This window comes from Rhinolophus sinicus, chromosome 18 (genome assembly GCF_057876585.1).
Source record: "Rhinolophus sinicus isolate RSI-liver-muscle chromosome 18, RSI-T2T, whole genome shotgun sequence".
Lineage (NCBI taxonomy): Eukaryota > Metazoa > Chordata > Mammalia > Chiroptera > Rhinolophidae > Rhinolophus > Rhinolophus sinicus.
The window spans coordinates 44,547,547-44,566,416 of record NC_142518.1 but is presented as its reverse complement, the minus strand read 5'-3'; the positions used below and the strand labels follow the sequence as shown (position 1 = coordinate 44,566,416).

The 18,870-nt window shown below is 40.1% G+C and overlaps 1 protein-coding gene across 1 annotated transcript in view; it reads right to left on the bottom strand.

Annotated features, from left to right (window-relative positions):
• LOC109436875 (vascular endothelial growth factor receptor kdr-like) overlaps positions 1 to 18,870 on the bottom strand; it is a 315,916-nt gene that overhangs the window by 214,891 nt on the left and 82,155 nt on the right. The window contains exon 4 of the mRNA XM_074323230.2: positions 188 to 408. Coding sequence (XP_074179331.1) covers positions 188 to 408 — 221 coding nt within the window. The remainder of the gene's footprint in view (positions 1 to 187; positions 409 to 18,870) is intronic.

The window sequence follows — 18,870 nt, the reverse complement described above, 5'->3', positions numbered from 1 at the left end:
TGGACTGTCATTAACAGAATTTAGAAAGCACAAGGCATGTTCTTGCTTTACTGTCTTCCTGCTTCTCCCCTTTCCATAGAAAATCATTGCACCTTATTCCAAGCTTACCTAGGGTTTCATGTACATACACATCCAGAAAAAATGCAAAATCCTTCAGTCCCAAAGCAGAAGGCACTCACTCACTTACCTTGGACATACACGTATACACTGGCCTTGCCATTAGGATCCTTGATGTCAGCAACATCCTTGTAGCTACATATGAAGTAACCTGTGTCACCGGCTTCTGTGTGGAAGATGGTGAGCTGGTTGCAAGTAACAAGGGGATTATCAGAGCAGGGATGCTCCAAGTTGCGGGCCCGACCCCCGGTAGACCCAGTGCCCCAGGTCCAGGTAATGGCAGCCGATCCCCTGAAAGCACAACAAAAAGAAAACATGCTGGTCAGGTATGGGAGGGATAGTGAAGAAGTAATGTTGCTCCAGCTCCCAACCTGGGTTCTAAAGGAATAGTTATAACGGATAGCTCAGTTCCCTTGAAAGAATAGGCACAGAAGATTAGAACACTTAACTGTGGGCATGAGGAGCATCTGAAAACTTGATTTACATTTTCATCCTTCTTTCTCCCTGTCTCCTGGTGTATCTCCTCCTCTACTCAATATTCCTAGCCCAGCTCTCTCCACCAATAGATGGACTTTGGAGCATTTGACAATAAACTTCTAAAGGCACAGGATAATGTTGGGTTAAGTGATTTCTTAGGTTCTTTCTGGATTTGTTGTTTTCACTGATCAAATGAGAATACCAATACTCAGGGAGGTAAAGGGCCTTGCCCAGAAAGTTGCCAGCAGGACCCAAACTCAAAGTCATATGTACTAGGTCCCAGTCTAGGTTTTTATTTTTATCTTTGAATTATACCAAATTGCCTCACTGAATTTCAAATGCTTTTCTGGGAAATAAGTTCTGAAAAGACATGTGACTAGACTACCACTCCCTTCATACAGTGGTAGAGAACCAGGGACAAAATTAAGTCAAAATTTACTACATTTTTTCCAAGATCAGAAAAAACAACTGGGCTCTATATCCTCATCTCACCAGCGATTATTTTCTCCTCCTCCCACTTCCTCATAATAAGAAGAATCTGTGGCACAATAATTGGGGTAAAAAGCAATCAGGGCAAAAGAACCTGGATATTGAATCTCAGCATTACCGTTGTTTAGTTATATCACCTTGTCCAGTTAATTCACCTTTCTAGGTCTCAGGCTTCTCATCTGTAAAAACCGGGACTATGATCCTTTTCTTACAGGATGCTGTGAAGTTTCCCTCAGAGACCTTACGTAAAAATGTTTTGCAAATGCAAGCCTTCGGCTTGTGTGAAAGGCAGTGGGAGTTAGGAAGCAGGATGGAGCTAGATTTGACTGCTGTTCTCATGTCAAAGAAAGATACCCTTCCCCATATCATATCATATCGTCTCCAGCATTTACATATTTGTTAGACTACTGTTTATCATGACTCATAAATTCACTGAAGTGAACAGAAGGTAAACCATGAAGTGCTATATGGGGGGGTCATTGCTCACCTTGAGTGCATTCTTTAAAAGCAATGTATTTCCAACCATTTTGAAAAGATAATATGTTACGATGATTGTGGTTAAGACTGCTAAAAAATAAAAGGGTGTGGTTTATAGAAAGCAAGACCAGGAGGAAAATCAGATAGAGAACAACAGTGCAGTTTCTGCCCACATCTCACAACCCCATCCCTCACCTTCCAGCTCCTGCACCCTGAAGTTAGAACCAGGTTTTGTCTCTGGAAGTGAGAAGGAAATGAATCCAAGTCACAGTTCTTCAGCCTGACTCCAGAGTCCTCCATTGGCTGTTCACTCCCTACCACTGGAGTCTCTGTTCCTACTTGAACTCTGACCTCTTCAGGGTATGTCCAGCCTCAATCTGGGATCTTGAAATATACTCTGTGTCCTCATAGCCAAACAACCTAAGAGAAGGTGCATCCTCTTATAGACTGATTTGTGTCCTCCACAAGTCCTTATCGTGAAGCACTAACCCCCAGCAGCTCAAAATGTGATTATATTTGGATGTAGAGCCTTGAATGAAAGAGGTAATTAAGTTAAAATGATGCCATTAGGGTAGGCCCTAATCCAGTCTGATCAGTGTCCTTATCAGAGGAGGAGATTGGGACACACAGTGATACCAGGGATATGCACACGCAAAGACCATGAGAGGACACAATGAGAAGGTAGCCATCTGCAATCCAAAGGGAGAGGCCTAATGAGAAACAAAATTTCTCGACACTTTTATCTTGGACTTCTAGTTTCCAGAACTGTGAGAAAATAAACTTCTGATGTTCAAGTCACCCAGTATAGGGTACTTTTTTGTGGCAGCCCTAGTAAACTAATACACATTCTGTACTGTTTTCAGCTGCCTTTTGAAAGTCTATTGTTTTTGTTGGGCTTTGGATTCAATGACAACTTGTTCCTAGAGTTCACATTTCCTGAACCCTGCTTGCCTCACCTGACTGGAGTCTCATACCTGCCCATTGGAGCCAACAACTGATACTGTTCTTCCAATTTTCACCCCTAGGTATGTAGTACCTCTAACTGCTCTGGACAATGTCCCAGTCCAACCCAACCTGACCTGGGAAGTCCTCAGGATTATTCCACATAGTTTTCTCTGACCCCAGATAAAAGCCAGTAAGCAAGCAAACAGCATCGTGGGTTCAAGGGTAGCCGAAATTGTTTCTTTTTTTCAATTAAAGTATAGTTGACATACAATATTATATTAGTTTCAGGTGTATGACATAGTCATTCAACATTTACCGTATTTTGTCATATATAATGCACTCCCATGTATAATACGTACCCATGTTTTTGGCCCAAACTTTCAGGAGAAAAAAATCTTTTGTTTTAATTTTTAATTTAAATTTTTATTTGTTTACATTTAAATACTTGTTTTTTGTATTATAAAGGAATTTTAGCATTTATTTTCTAACACTTTATGGTACAAGAAATTTTATGTAACAAATAATTACAAAACACAAGAACAGATAAAAGGTATAAGAAATTTTATGTACCAGTAACAAATTTACAATATTTACACATCATAGAAATCCAAGCACTCTTCATTGTTGCAAGTTGGTCGTAAGTTCAACACAACCGACTATCGTATTCCAGGGTATGATTTTGCATATGGATGCCATTACTGATTTCTAGCGTTACACTTTTAACTCATAAGCATAAATAAAAGAATTAAAACCATTTACATAGATAAGGAGTTAGCACTACCCATGTATAATGTGCATCCTTATTTTTCCTTCACAAATTTGGGCAAAAAAAGTGTACATTATACACAGCAAAATACAGTACATTCCATACAATGTGATCACCACAATAAGTCTAGTAACCATTTGTCACCATACAAAGTTACAATACTATTGACTCTTTTCCCTATGCTGTATATTACATCCCTGTGAATATATTTTATTAATAACTAGTGGTTTGTACCTCTTATCCTCCTTCACTTTTCAGCTATCCCCTCACGCACTCGGGCAACCATCAGTTTGTTCTCTGTATCTAGGAGTCTGTTTCTGTTTTGTTTTATTTGATTGTTTTGTCTTCTTAGATTCCACAAATAAGTGAAATCATGTGGTATTTGTCTTTCTCTGTGTGACTTATTTGACTTAGCATAATGCCATCTAGTTCCACCCATGTGGTTGCAAATGGCAAGATTTCATTTATTTTTATAGCTGAGCAATATTCCATTACATATGTGTGTGTGTATATAAAATCTTCTTTATCCATTTTTTATCCATTCATCTATCAATGGAAACCTAGGTTGCTTCCATATCTTGACTATTATAAATAATGCTGCAGGGAACATAAGGGTTCACACATCTGTAAAAATGAGTGTTTTTGTTTTCTTTGGATAAATATCCAGAAGAGGGATTGCTGGGTCATATTATAGCTTTATTTTTAATTTTTTGAGAAATCTTGATACTGATTTCCATAGTGGCTGCACCAATTTGTAGGCCCACCAAAAGTGCAGAAGGGTTCCCTTTTCTCCACATCCTCACCAACACTTACTATTTTTTTACTTCTTTTTTTTTTTTTGAGTTCATCATTTTATATAGTTTTAGCTAGTTTGAACTTTTTTATTAGTTTCAGGTGTACAAAACAATGTAATAGTTAGATATTTACACCCCTCACAAAGTAATAACACCCCCCTGATTTACTACACCTCTGACATCATATATAGCTGTTACAATTCCATTGACTGATTATATTCCCTAGGCTGTACTCCACATTCCGTCACTATGTGTGTGTGTGTGTGTGTGTGTGTGTGTGTGTGTGTGTGTGTGTGTGTATGGTTGACATTGAGTATTATTCAACTTCAGCTTCAGGTATACAATGCAGTTGTCAGGCATCTACACAGTCTATGAAGTGGTCTCCCTAATAAGTCCAGTGCCCATCTGGCAACCTACGTAATCTTTACAACATTGTTGATTATAGCATTGGGTTTCAGAGGCAGATCTGGGTTTTCTGAAGCTCAGAATTTTGTTGACTTTTTTTTTTTTTTTTTTTTTTATTTATTTATTTTTTTAATTAGTTTCAGGTGCACAAGACAAAGCAAAACTTAGACGTTTATCATTTATATCCCTCACACTGTGTTTGTTGACTTTTTGATAATAGCCATTGTGAAAGGTGTAAGGTGGTGTCTCATTGTGGTTTTGATTTGCATTTCTTTAATGATTAGTGATGCTGAGCATCTTTTCATGTCTGTTGGCCATCTGTATGTCTTCTTTGGAGAAATGTCTGCTCAGGTCCTCTGCCCATTGTTTAATCAGATTGTTTGTTTGTTTGTTTATTTGTTTTTTACATTGAGTTGTATGAGTTCTTTATATATTTTGGATATTAACCCCCTATCATGTATAGCATTTGTAAACATCTTTTCCCATTCACTTTTTGTTTTGTTTATGGTTTCTTTATTGTGCAAATGCTTTTTAGTTTGATATAGAACCATTAGTTGATTTTTGCTTTTGTTTCCCTTTCCTGAAGATACTTATCCAAAAACATTGCTAAAATTGATGTCTAAGACATTACTGCCTGTCTTTTATTCTAGGAGTTTTTGTTTGTTTGTTTGTTTGTTTGTTTGTTTGTTTCGGGTCATACATTTAAGTCTTTAGTCAATTTTGAGTTTATTTTTGTATATGGTGTAAGAAAGGTGTTCAGCTTTACTTTTTTTGCATGTATCTGTCCAGTCCTCCCAAAACCATTTATTGAAGAGAGTGTCATTTCCCCTTTGTATTTCCAGTCTACTTTGTCACAGATTAATTGACCATATAAGTATGGGTTAATTTCTGGGCTATCTATTCTGTTCCATTGATCTATATGTCTGTTTTTTAACCAGGACCATACTGTGTGATTACTATAGTTTTGTAGTATAGTTTGAAATCAGGGAGGGTGATACCTCCAGCTTTGTTTCCCCCCCTTCAAGATTGCTTTGGCTTTTCTAGGTCTTTTGTGATTCTTATAAATAAAAGTATAAATTAAATAAAAATTAATTTTAGCATTATTTTTTCCAAATCTGTCAAAAATTCCATTGATATTTTGATAGGGATTACACTGAATTTGTAGAATGCTTTGGATAGTATAGACATTTTAACAATATTCTTATATACCATAAGTATGGTATATATTTCCATTTCCATGTATTTGTGTCATCTTCAATTTCTTTCATCAATGTCTTATACTTTTCAGAGTATAGACCTTTTGCTTCTTTGGTGAAATTTATTCCCACGTATTTTTTATGCAATTGTAAATGGGATTGTTTTCATAATTTCTCTATCTGCTAATTCATTCTTTGTGTATAGAAGTGCCACTGATTTATGTATATTAATTTTTCATCCTGCCACTTTACTAAATTTATCTATTAATTATAATAGATTTTTGTTTGAGTTTTTAGGGTTTTGTATATATAGTATCATGTCATCTGCAAATAGTGACAAATTTATCTTTTCTTTTCCAATTTGGATAAATTTATTTCTCTTTCTTGTCTGATTTCTGTGGCTAAGACTTGCAATAGCATATTGAATAAAAGTGGTGAGAGTGGACATCCTTGTCTTGTGCCTGATCTTAGGGGAGAACCCGTTAGCTTCTTCACATTGAATCTGATGTTAGCTGTGGGTTTGTCATATATGGCCTTTATTAAGTTGAGATATGTTAACTCTATTCTTACTTTGTTGAAAGTTTTTATCATGATTAGATGTTGTATTTTGTCAAATGTGTTTTCTGTGTCTATTGAGATGATCACACGATTTTTATCCTTTGTTTTGTTAACTTAGTCTTATGGGGGTTCCCTTGTACATAACTAGCTGCTTTTCTCTTGCTGCTTTTAAGATTCTCTCTTTATCTTTACCTTTTGAAATTTTAATTATAATGTGTCTTGGAGTGAGCCTCTTTGAGTTCTTCCTGGTATTGGATTTCTGTTTCCTTCACCAGGTTAGGGAATTCTTCAGCTATTGTTTCTTCAAATCGGTTTTCTGTTCCTTTATCTCGCTCTTCTCTTTCTGGGAACCCTATGATATGAATGTCGGTATTCTTGATGTTGTCCCAGGGATCCCTTAAACTATCCTCATTTTTAGAAATTCTTACTTCTTTTTTGCTTTTCCATTTGGGTGATTTCCATTATCTTTTTTCCAGATCACTGATTATTTTTGCTGCATCATGTAATCTGCTCTTGATTTCCTGTACTGTATTTTTCATTTTAGTCATTGTATTCTTCAGTTGTGATTGGTTCTTTTTTCATATATTTTTGTCTCTTTGTTGAAGTTCTCATTGAGTGCATTCATTCTTCTCCCAAGTTCTTGAGCATCTTCATAACCATTGTTTTAAATGCTTTATCTGGTGAATTTCTTGTCTCTATTTCATTTAGTTCTTTCTCTCAAGTTGTGTCCTGTTCTTTCATTTGGTAGATATTTCTGTGTCTCCTCATTTTGGCTCTCTCTCTGTGTTTGTTTCTATGTATTATGTAGATACACTACATCTTTCAGTCTTGAAAGAGTAGCCTTTTGTAGAAGGTGTCCCTTGGGGCTCAGGGGTCACCAGAGCCAGGTGGTCCAAGTATGTCCCCTGCGTGGATTGTGTATGTCCTCCTGTTGTAGTTTGGCTGCAATTACTACAGGTGCACTAGTGGGTCAGGTTGACAAATAGGCCAACTAGCTGTGAGGACTGGCCATGATTACTACAGAAATTCTGATGTGTGGTGGCTAGCCCCATGAGTGGGAACTGCTTTAGAGGTGTTCCTGTGTCAGCTGAGGCTACCCATCTGTGTGTCACTAGTGGAGGCATTTGGGTGGGGCTCTGGTGCAGGCTGAGGCCAGCCACCAGGTGTTTTGGGTGTGGAGTCTCTTGGGAGGTACTCTGGTGTAGGCCAGAACCAGTCACCACTTTGCCAAGCTTGAGGCCACATGGTAATAGCTATAATGTGAGCTGAGACTGGTCACTGTTTGTGCCGGACTTGGGGACACTTGAGAAATGTTACAATATGAGTTGAGGCCAGCTGCCATATGTGGTGGGTTTGGAGCTGCTTGAAATAAGTTATGAGTTTAGCCAAGGTTGGCTATCATGTATGGCACGTCTGGAGCTACTTTGGAAAGGCCCTCACTGGGGTAATGTAATGGTGTTAACTAGGTTAGTAGAGAACAAAACTATGCAAAATAATATTGAATGTTAACTGTAAGTGAAAACCAATCAGTCAATCAATCAATAAAGAGGGTGACAGATTTGGTATGTACCTACTCCAGGCCAGCCAGGTGGAAAAAGAACACACAAGAAACAAACAAAAAATAGTACCCACCAGTGTTTCCATCCCCAGAGAGAATTCCCACTGATCCCTGCCCCTCTAGCACTCACTCTAAAGTTAGTCTATTTAATTTCTCCTTGTATGTCCCAGGTACATCTCAATGTGCTTACTCTGTACTGAAGCTTAGAGTGAGTGAATTTCTTCTTAGGCTCTTTATTAGAAGTATCTCAGTCTCCCCCAGCCCTTTGTCTCTCTCAGATGTAACCCTGCCTGTTTTCAAAGCCAGATATTATAGGGACTCATCTTCCACCACAGATTTCTTGGGCTGGGGAACGTGGTGTAGGGTTTGGGCCCTCACTTCTCAGGGAGAACCACTGTGGCTGTGATTTCTCTCCAGGTTGTGAGTTGCCACACCTTAGGTGTGGTACCTGACTAGGCCACATCTCTGCTTCTCCTACCTGTCACAACATGGCTTCTTCACTTTTTTTGGGGGGAGTTTATCATCACTTTAGAACATCAGTGAAGGTAATTACTAGTTCCTGGTGACTCAGAAACCAGGCAAGGTACAGGCAGGAATTGAGTCCTAAAAGCTTTAACTATTGCCTTGGGCACTGCAGCTCTGAGGAAAGCAATCTAAATGCATTCTTTCCTGCATACATTGCTGTGGCTGTGTTGTGGTATAAGATGTAAGGAAATCCACCCAGCTGCAAGACTGCACTGGGGTGTGGTGCAGAAGGGAGGCAAAGCTGTTCGAGGTCGCTCCAGGGACATCCTGCCCTCTAGAGGTATCCCATATCTAATGGAGAAAAACAGGCCCCTTTAAGGCATTCTTTGGGAAAATATGAATTCCAGATGAACAATGACAAGGTGTGCATCACTGTAGTTCTGGACACATCCCCACTAATGCTGAACTACCTTTAAGTGAAATACACTTTGGTCTCAAAGCCTGTGACCTATGGTGGCTGAGGTGATGAAGTTACTTCCTATGCATTCCCATGTTCCTGTGCATCTTTGGGTAAGGAAGGTATTTTCAGATCTTCCTTTATTGGTAAGCCTGTATTTCCTCTTGTATCCAGTCTGTCAAGGAAAAGGGGCATAAATATTGCATTCATTTTCATCACTGAAGGCAGTCTGTGTACGTCTTTTCCTTGTTACAGTTCTGGAAGCTGAAAGTCCGAAATAAGGTGCTGGCAAGGTTGGTTCCTTCTGGAGGTACTGGGGGAGTATCTGTTCCATGCCTTTCTTCTAGCTTCTGGTAGTTGTTGACAATCTTTGATATTCCTTGACTTGTAGATGCATCCCTCCACTCTCTACCTCCATGTCACATGGTGTTCTCTCTGTGTGTTGCCTCTGTATCTTTGTATAGCTTCTTCTTTATATCCTTAGTTATAGGGATTCTGTTCAGCTAGTTATCAGCAAAGTTTGCTCTATATTTAGTTGCAATTTTGGTGTGTTCATGGGAAGAGGTGAGCACAGGCTCTACCTACTCCACCGTCTTGACTATACTTGGTTTCTATAAAAGCAAAATGGTTTCTATAAAAGGGTCCCATAAATATTTTAGGCTTTGTGAGTCTCTGTCTCGAATTCTTATGTTTATACCCTTTAAATATATAAAACAAAACCCTAGCTTATAGGGCCAAAATAATAATAATAATAATAATGGCTGCAAGGGCTATAATTTGCTGAGCCCAGAATTCAAGCCTCTATCTGATGCTTGAATTCCTACTACAGAATCCCAACCTACTGAACCTCAGTTTCAATACCTCTAGTGGTGGAAAACTGACTATCACCCTCTTTTTCCCCACAGTATCCCATTCTATCACTAATGAAATCTCTGACAATTGTTGTTTCTTAATAATAAATAACTTTGTATCACATTGGGGGTTTACTCTTCCATTGACTTTAGAAGGAATCTGTGGCAATATGCCTTACCAAAATATTTCAGTATCAGTTGGGCATGCATTAGATTAATAGATTTCCTGAAGGTGGGGCACAGGACTTATTATTTAGGGTAGAGTGGGGATGACCAGGGTATGGGGATCTTTAAAGAGATCAGGCTTGGGCAAGCGCACAAAGGTGAAGGTCTGGGATGAGTAAGTAGGGGTGGAGGTAAAGGAGGAGGAGCTGGTTACATGTGTTCACTCCAGATTTAGACCTATTCTTGGACTCCATGTCTGATGCTCTGCTGTGTTCCTGGATATTTGGTTGAGCCTGAGAGAACACTTTTTAAAACATTCCTGAGAAAGAAACTGAATTCCAGTGACTCCAACAGCATATTCTCATGCCTGGGATTGAGCAGCTGAATGCTTGGAATGACTAGGCCTCCTATTCCTGATAACATCCTGGGGAGAATCACATTCCAGAGCCTTAGGCTTTCTCACAGGCTGATTCATTTCCTCCACCCACCTTCCACAAGATTCTGTATTTGCCTGTAAGACCACCAAAGGCCTGCAGCTTAAGGCTCAGGAACTTGGGTAACTTGGACCAGGAAACATTAGTAAGGCCCAGCTGAGCAGATGGATACAAGTCCAACACAAGGGAGCATGGTAAGTCCCTGTTGGAGCTAGGAAAGAAAACATGAGCTCAGCCTGCTCCACAGATTTGCCAAGTCTTGGAAAGTATGAAGAGTTGCATGTATGTTTGCATAATGAAAAGCCCACTGGCTTGGGAGTCAGGAGGATTTGGTTCTTGTATTGGATACTTAACAAGTCCCTTCTTTACTTCAGGCCTTGGTATCTTCATTTATAAAGTGAGACTGATAGAACTTACCTCACAGATTCATTGTGAAGGTTTACTGAGTCAATCCATGTAAAGTACTTTGAACAAATCCTGACACAGAATAACTACCCAACAAATGGTAGCTATTGTGGCTATCAGCTTTATCTGTCATGGGAATCATTTCTGAATCATACCGTGTTTCCCTAAAAATAGGACTTAACTGGAAAATAAGCCCTAGTATGATATTTCAGGATGACATCCCCGAACATAAGCCCTAATGCATCTTTTGGAGCAAAAATTAATATAAGACCTGGTCTTATTTTCGGGGAAACATGGTATCATTCTCTCATACTCCACTTCCAATCCATCAGAAGATCCTGTAGGCTCTACTTTTAAAATACTCAGAACCTGACCACTTGTCATTCCCTCTACTATTGGCAGCCTGTCATAGCCCCCATCACCTGGAACGCTGCAATAGCCACTGATTCTTGCTCTCCATAACCCATAACCCTCACAGCATCCAGAGGGAGACTTAAAAAACTATATAAGGTCACATCATTCCCCTGCTTAAATTCTTCCAGTGGTTTCCCATGACATTCAGAATAAATTCCAATCCTCACTGTGATCTATAAAACTCTAGCACTTCTCTATTCTAATCTCCTATCTTTCTCCCCACTACTTATTTTGTTCCAGCCACACCAACCTCTTACTGTTTCATGACCATGCCAAATTTACCCCATCTTAAGGTGTTTGCATTTGTTATTCCCTCTGTATGGGACATTCTTCCTCCACATATGTGCATGGCTCCTTCCTTTATGTCTCTGTTAAGATAACACTTTTATCCTGACCAACAGTTTAGAAGAAACACCTCCCCTTTACTCTATGTCTCTTTACCCTGATAGTTTCTCCGCAGCACTTATCATCTTCTAATATACTATACAATTTTCTTACTTATTTTGTTTATTTTCTGTCTCTCCCACAAGAATGTCATCTCCATGAGGGCAAAGATCTTTGCCTATTTTGTTTAGTACCATATCGTCTGCACCTAGCCTAACATCTGGTACATAGTAGGTGCTAAATATATGTTTCTTGAATGAATATATGAGGAAAACAATCCTTTTTTTATACCTACTCTATGGGGTTGAAGTGGGGCTAAAATATATTAGTATATTGAATCTCTTTTGAAAGATATATACAAGGTCTGACAATTATGATTACAAACTCATCCTAGAAAAAGTGCTACACACCTCATTGCTGAATAGCACTAGTCACCTTCGAAATACTCCCATTGGGAAGCTATGCATGCATGCCAGCACCTAGTCCATCTCTCAAAGCAATTTTGGAATTATTTTTCTGGAATGGCCATCAGAGCTGTTGTCATATTCTTTGATGTCCTGAATGTCATCAAAATGACTTCCTTTCAATATTTCCTTTATCTTCAGGTAAAGAAAGAAGTCATGGGGGGCTAGGTCAGGTGAGTAGGGAGGTGCTCCAATACAGTTATTTGTTTACTGGCTAAAAACGTCCTCACAGACAAAGTCGTGAGAGCTGGTGCATTGTCATGATGCAAGAGCCATGAATTGTTGGCGAAAATTTCAGGTCGTCTAACTTTTCACACAGCCTTTTCAGCACTTACAAATAGAAAGTTTGGTTAACTGTTTATCCAGTTGGTACACATTCATACTGAATAATCCCTCTGATATCAAAAAAGGTTAGCAACATCGTTGCAACAAGTTCGCAAACTTAATTGTCAGACCTCATACAGAAGGTGTGACAAAAAATGTATATACATTTTAAGAAAGGAAAAAACTGTATTAAAATTGTAATGCTCAGTATATACTGATAACAAAAGATGCATACAAGTCATGTGTATACATTTTGTTTTGGCACCCCTGGTATATATATGATAATTTAAGAGTAAGTGAATGAACATTCAAAAATTTATTTTAGTGTAGTGCAAATTGTAAGTAAGGTAGCAGCCCTGCCACTGCACAGTTATGTGGCCTTGGGTAAATATTGTCACCTCTTCAGTCCTCATCTTCCCCATTTTTAATAAGGGATTTAGAGGAGCCCCTTATATTTCTGAAACCTTCTGAGAAGTCATTTGTGATTTCACGAGGCAATCTTCCTTATTTTATCCCCCCATTTACACCCAAGGCATTATTAGTCTGTCTCCCAGATGAGCTTTTTATGGAATCCTCTTAGCACTGAAACAAATATCCCCTAAAGTATTAACCAGTCTCCCTGCCACAGCCAAGTCTGTCTCAAATTCTTCACCTGGGGTTAAGTGTTCACAACTTATGGTCAATGAGAGCTGGGTTTTATGAGGCTTAAAGGCCCTGGAAAGAGGCCCTGGGGTTAAGTATGATCTAGTGGAACATGACAGTCCAGGACACATGAAAGCTATTGGTGACAGTTTCTATTTGATGGCTAATAGGTCAGATACCATTCAGGGTCACTGGGATAAAGTAGTCTTGTGTGAGCAGTGGCTGATAATGCGCTGAGGCTGGCACCTCAATTATGATTTACATGCAGAGAAGTGGCTGAGAAGGCCAACAGGTGGGGAAAAGACAGCTTCCAAAAACAAAATGCTTTGCTCAAATCCCCTGATAAATATTCATCTATAGTGTTGGAAGCTTAGAGCTAGGAGAAAAGGGGATCCTCTGGAGGGGGAGTACAAGACCTAGGATGGGAGGACCCCACCTTCTAGTTGTGCTATGGAAATGGAAAATAAATATCACTCTTATTGCTACACTTTATCTAGTGTAAATCACTAGGCATGGCAATATCTGTTCTTGATTTTGCATAGTAATAAAGTATTCACTTTTTTAGTGGGGTATATGGCCTCCTGGAAAAAAAACACTACATTTTCCAACCTTTCTTACAGCTAAGTGTGGCCATGTGACAAAGTTTTAATCAAAGGGATATAAGCACAAGTGGTGTATAGAGCATTTGGGAAATGTTCTTAAAGAGAGAAGGCGTGGACTTCCAGTCAAGATGGCAGAGTAAGTAAATGCTGTGCTTACCTCTTGTCACACCACATCAAAATTACAACTAAACTACAAAACAACCATCATTGAGAACTGCCTGAAGTGTAGCTGAACAGAAGTCCTATAATTAAGGATGTACAGGAGAAGCCATCTCAAGACTAGTAGGAAGAGCAGAGATGTGGAATGGGCTGATACCACACCCATGCATGGTGGTTAAAAATTGGGAGGGATAGCTCAGCTGCAATGGTTTCTACTGAGGAGTGAGGAGTCCCAGACCCACACAAGGATCCCCAGTGTGGGGTACCAGTTCTGGGAAGAGAGGTCCCCATAACTTGTGGCTCTGAAAAACAGTGGAGAATGTGGCTGAGTGGGACCGAGGGCTGCTGGAGTCCCAGGAATTCCACTTAAAGGGCCTGTGCATGGATTTACTCAATAAAAGACTCACTCACTCTGAGTTGCAGAGCTGGGGCAGCAGCTCCAAAGGTGCCAGGGACATATGGGAGACGAACTGTATTGTTGAGCCCTTCCCTCACCCAGACTGATCATACAGGTAGGCACCATATATGAGTCTCCATCAACCTAGCTAACACCATTTACCACTCCCTGGTGACTACCTGAGACCCTGCCCCACCCAACTTGAAGGCCAACCCAAGTTGCTTCCAGTGGCTTTTCCATACAAATGGTGTGTCTGACTCATGCTACAGAATTTCCTAAAATTTCTCAAAGATTCACAAAACCCAAAAAAGCAGCATCTGGCCTTGGCATGTCCATTATCTGTTGTTGAGCAGCTTCAAGTCCGGCACTAGTGGCAGCCAGCCTCAGTTCATGGTTTGGCCTCTTTGGGTACCTCTCAGCCCAGAGCAGGTGTCAGTATGCAGATTGCTTTGTGACTCCTGCCTGTGACTTGTATTTGGCCCCAGGCAGAATAGAAGCTGCAACTGAATTTGGTCTGGAACAGGGCTCCTCCCAGGAGGCCTCAGGGCTGGCATGCCCAGTGGCTAGCTTTGGATCGAGCCAGAGAATCATCTGGCCATCTCTTAGGAAGGCACAAAAAGGGCAGACTGGGCAGGCACCAGAGCCCTGCTAAAATAATTCCTGCTCCTTAGGGTTGGCCCCCTGCACAACAACTCCTCCATTGCAGTCATGACCAATACTCAAAACCAATCAGCCTGAGGGTAAATCCCTCCCATTGATGTGCAAACAACAACCAAGGTTCAACTACAACAGGAGGACACACACAATCCACACAAGGGACACAGCTGAAGCACCCAGCTCTAGTGATCAGGGAGACTGTGCCACTGTGCCCTACAATACACTTACTACATAAGGTCACTCTATTGGGACGAAGAGATATAGCAGCTCTACCTAATATATAGAATCAAACACAGAGAGGTGGTGAGAATGAGGAGACAAAGAAACATGTCCCAATTGAAGTAACAAACCAAAAGTCCAGAAAATGAACTGAACAAAATGGATACAAGCCATCTCCAGACATAGAGTTGAAACACTGGTTACAAAGATGCTCAGTGATCTCATGGAGAACTTCGGCAAAGAGATAGGAAGCATAAAAATGGAGATAGAATATATAAAAAGAACTAGTCAAAAAAGAAAAATACAATAACTGAAATGAAGAACACATCAGAGGGAATCAATAGTAGATAAAGCAGAGGATTGAATTGGCAATTTAGAAGATAAGGTAACAGAAAACACCCAACTGTAACAGCAAAAAGAGAAAAGGATTTTCAAAAAATGAGGGTAGTTTAAGGGGTCTCTGGGACAACATCAAGCATACCAACATTTTCATCATATGGGTACTAGAAGGAGAAAAGATACAGCAAAGGATTGAGAACATATTTGAAAAAATAGTGACTGAAAATTTCCCCAACCTGGTGAAGGTAATAGATATACAAGTCCAGGAAGCACAGAGTCACAAACAAGGTGAACCCAAACGGGCCCACACCAAGACACATCATAATTAAAATGCCAAAGGTTAAAGACAAAGAAAGAATCTTAAAAGCAGCAAGAGAAAAGCCACTAGTTACCTACAAGGGAGCTCTCATAAGACTACTAGTTGATTTCTCAACAGAAACTTTGCAGGCCAGAAGGTATTGGCACAAAATACACAAAGTGATGATAGGCAAGGACCTACAACCAAGATTATTCTACCCAGCAAAGCTATCATTGAAAATTGAAGGAGAAAATGTTTTCCGGAAAAATGGCGGCGTGAGGTGAGTCTCTGTAAAGCTCCCCTGGAATTTACAAAGAATCGAACAACAAAAACTCCACAAAGGACTCCCTGCACAGCAGACAGGCAAGATGAAGAGGCCCACTACCGACTGAAATCACCTACAGGTGGGAGATTCACGTGAGTGGAGGGAGGAGGAAAGGGAGAAGTACGCGGAGACGGAGCCGCGCGGGCGCAGGACGCAGACCTAGCCCAGTGCTCCGAGCTCGCTGCTTCCCGAAACTACCGCAGCTGCGAGTGAGGGAAGAACTCGGACTGCTAGGGCTCCACCTGGGCTCCACAGGGCTGAGGGGACAGCATATAACACGGCTGAACCCAACGCTCACGGCAGAGACCTCGGAGAAAAGACTGAGGGAAAAAGGCTGAAAACGGTGGTTTAAGCCCTCACTGCCAAGCAGAGAACAGAGCCTTAGGCACTGAGACTAACCACCCCCTCCCTCCCCTACCAGAGCTCGCCCTGCCCCCACCTGCCCGGTGCTAGAAGCGAAACAGTAGCAGTGTCAGATCAAAACAACAGAAAATTTGCTGTTCTGAGAACTGTGGACCACAGACAAATTCACAACCCAATAAGTTCCGACAAAGGGGAGGGAGCTATGGAAGCAGGAACGGCTGTGGTTGTGGTCACCGCCATTGCTCTGGGCCACCTCTCACAACTCACCACGCACCTGACCCCACCTATCTGGGCGGATCCCTGCAGGAGTAAACAGAACTGCTAAAACATACGGGCTCTGGATCAGGATCTGGAAGAGCTTTGGAACATGAAAAGCTCTCCCCATACCCACAGGGACACTGCGCCCTGTGACCTAGACGAACTATTAACAGAGGAGAAGCCTGTCTCCCAGGGAATCCCCCCATTCTGTGAGAAGCTGGAATAGTGCAGAGAAAATAGCACTACCCTGTGGGAGAAGAAAAATAAGTTGCAGTTGGAGAAATAATAAAACATTCTACCAACAAGTACAGGCAAACAAAAGAAAGACCGCTTTCTATCAACCTGTTGCAGAAGTCACCTCTGTAGATGTCTAAGAAGAGAAATAGTAAACCAGTAATCGCCATGAATAACCAAGGCAACAAGATAATTCAGAAAGAAAGTGAAAAGTCTCCAGAAAAGGCACTTAAAGATACAGAAATATGTGACTTAAATGACAGAGAATTCAAGATTGCAGTTCTGAAAAAACTCAACGAGATACAAGAAAACACAGATAGGCACTTAAATTAACTCTGAAACTCAATCAAAGAACAGCATGAGCATTTTACGAAAGAGATTGAAATTTTAAAAAAGAACAAAATAGAATTTCTGGAGATAAAGAACTCAATAGAATAAATTAAGAATGAAATAACCAGCTTAGGTAGTAGAGTTGATCAGATGGAGGAAAGAATCAATGACATCGAAGATAGAAACCTGGAAATTACACAGATGTAAGAAGAAAGAGACTTGAGACTTAAAAGAAATGAAAGAACTCTACGAGAACGTTCTGACTCCATCAGAAAGAGCAATATAAGAATAATGGGCATACCAGAAGGAGAAGAAAGAGAGAAGGGAACAGAGGATATATTCAAACAAATCGTCGATGAGAACTTCCCAAACCTGTGGACAGAACTGGACCCTCGAATCCAAGAAGCAAATAGAACACCTAGTTACCTCAATCCCAACAGGCCTTCTACAAGGCACATTGTATTGAAGCTGTCTAAAATCAACGACAAAGAAAGAATCCTCAAGGCAGCCAGGGAAAAGAAGACGGTAACATACAAAGGAAAGCCCATTAGATTATCATCAGATTTTTCAGCAGAAACTCTACAAGCCAGGAGGGAGTGGAACCAAATATTCAAACTATTCAAAGAGAGAACTCATGAGCCAAGAATAATATATCCAGCAAAGATATCCTTTAGATATGAAGGAGGATAATGACCTTTCCAGACATACAGAAGCTGAGGGAATTTTCTAATACACGACCTGCACTACAAGAAATACTAAAGGAGGCTATTCGACCACCATCAACAGGGACAATTTGTGGCAACCAAAACATAAAAAGGGGGAGAGTAAAGGCCTTAACCGGAATATGGGAATGGAGAAAGTAAGTGTGCTGAAGAAAATGGAATACTCTAAATATCAAACTTTCTTTTACATAAACTTAATGGGTAACCACTCAAAATAAATCCAGAATTGAAATATATACTGAAATAAAAGAAGAAATAGAGGGAAACATCACAGAATACCACCACACAGAAATAATAGACAACAAAAAAAGGCAAAGAAACAATGGAGACACAAACTTACCAGAAAACTAAAGATACAATGACAGGAAATCCTCACATATCAATAATCACCCTAAATGTAAATGGACTGAACTCACCAATAACAAGGCACAGAGTACCAGATTGGATCAAAAAATTAAACTCAACCATATGTTGTCCCCAAGAGACACATCTCACCTAAATGGACAAGCATAGGCTCAAAGTGAAAGGGTGGAAATTGACACTCCAAGCAAATGGTAACCAGAGAAAATAAGGTGTAGCCATAATGATATCAGATGGAACAGACTTCAAGGTGATAAAGATAACAAGAGACAAAATGGACATTTCATAATGGTGAAGGGGACTATACAACAAGAAGACATAACAGTCATCAATATTTATGCCCCCAATAAGGAAGCACCGAACTATACCAAGCAACTACTAACAGAAATAAAGGGAGAAATTGACCAAAACATAATCATACTAGGGGACTTAAATACATCGTTAACAGCTATGGATAGATCATCCAAACAGAAAATAAATAATGAAATAGCAGCCCTCAATGACACATTAGATGAAATGGACATAATTGACATATATAGAGCACTTCATCCTAAAACATCAGACTATACATTCTTTTCTAGTGTACATGGAACACTCTCAAGGATAGACCATATATTGGGACATAAAATTAGCCTCAGCAAATTTAAGAAGATTGAAATCATACCAAGCATATTCTCTGATCACAAGGCTTTGAAATTGGATATCAACTGCAAAAAGAAAGCGGGAAAAAAACACAAATACATGGGGATTAAAAAACATACTTTTAAAGAACGACTGAGGCAAAGAAGAAGTTAGAGGAGAGAATAAAAGATACATAGAA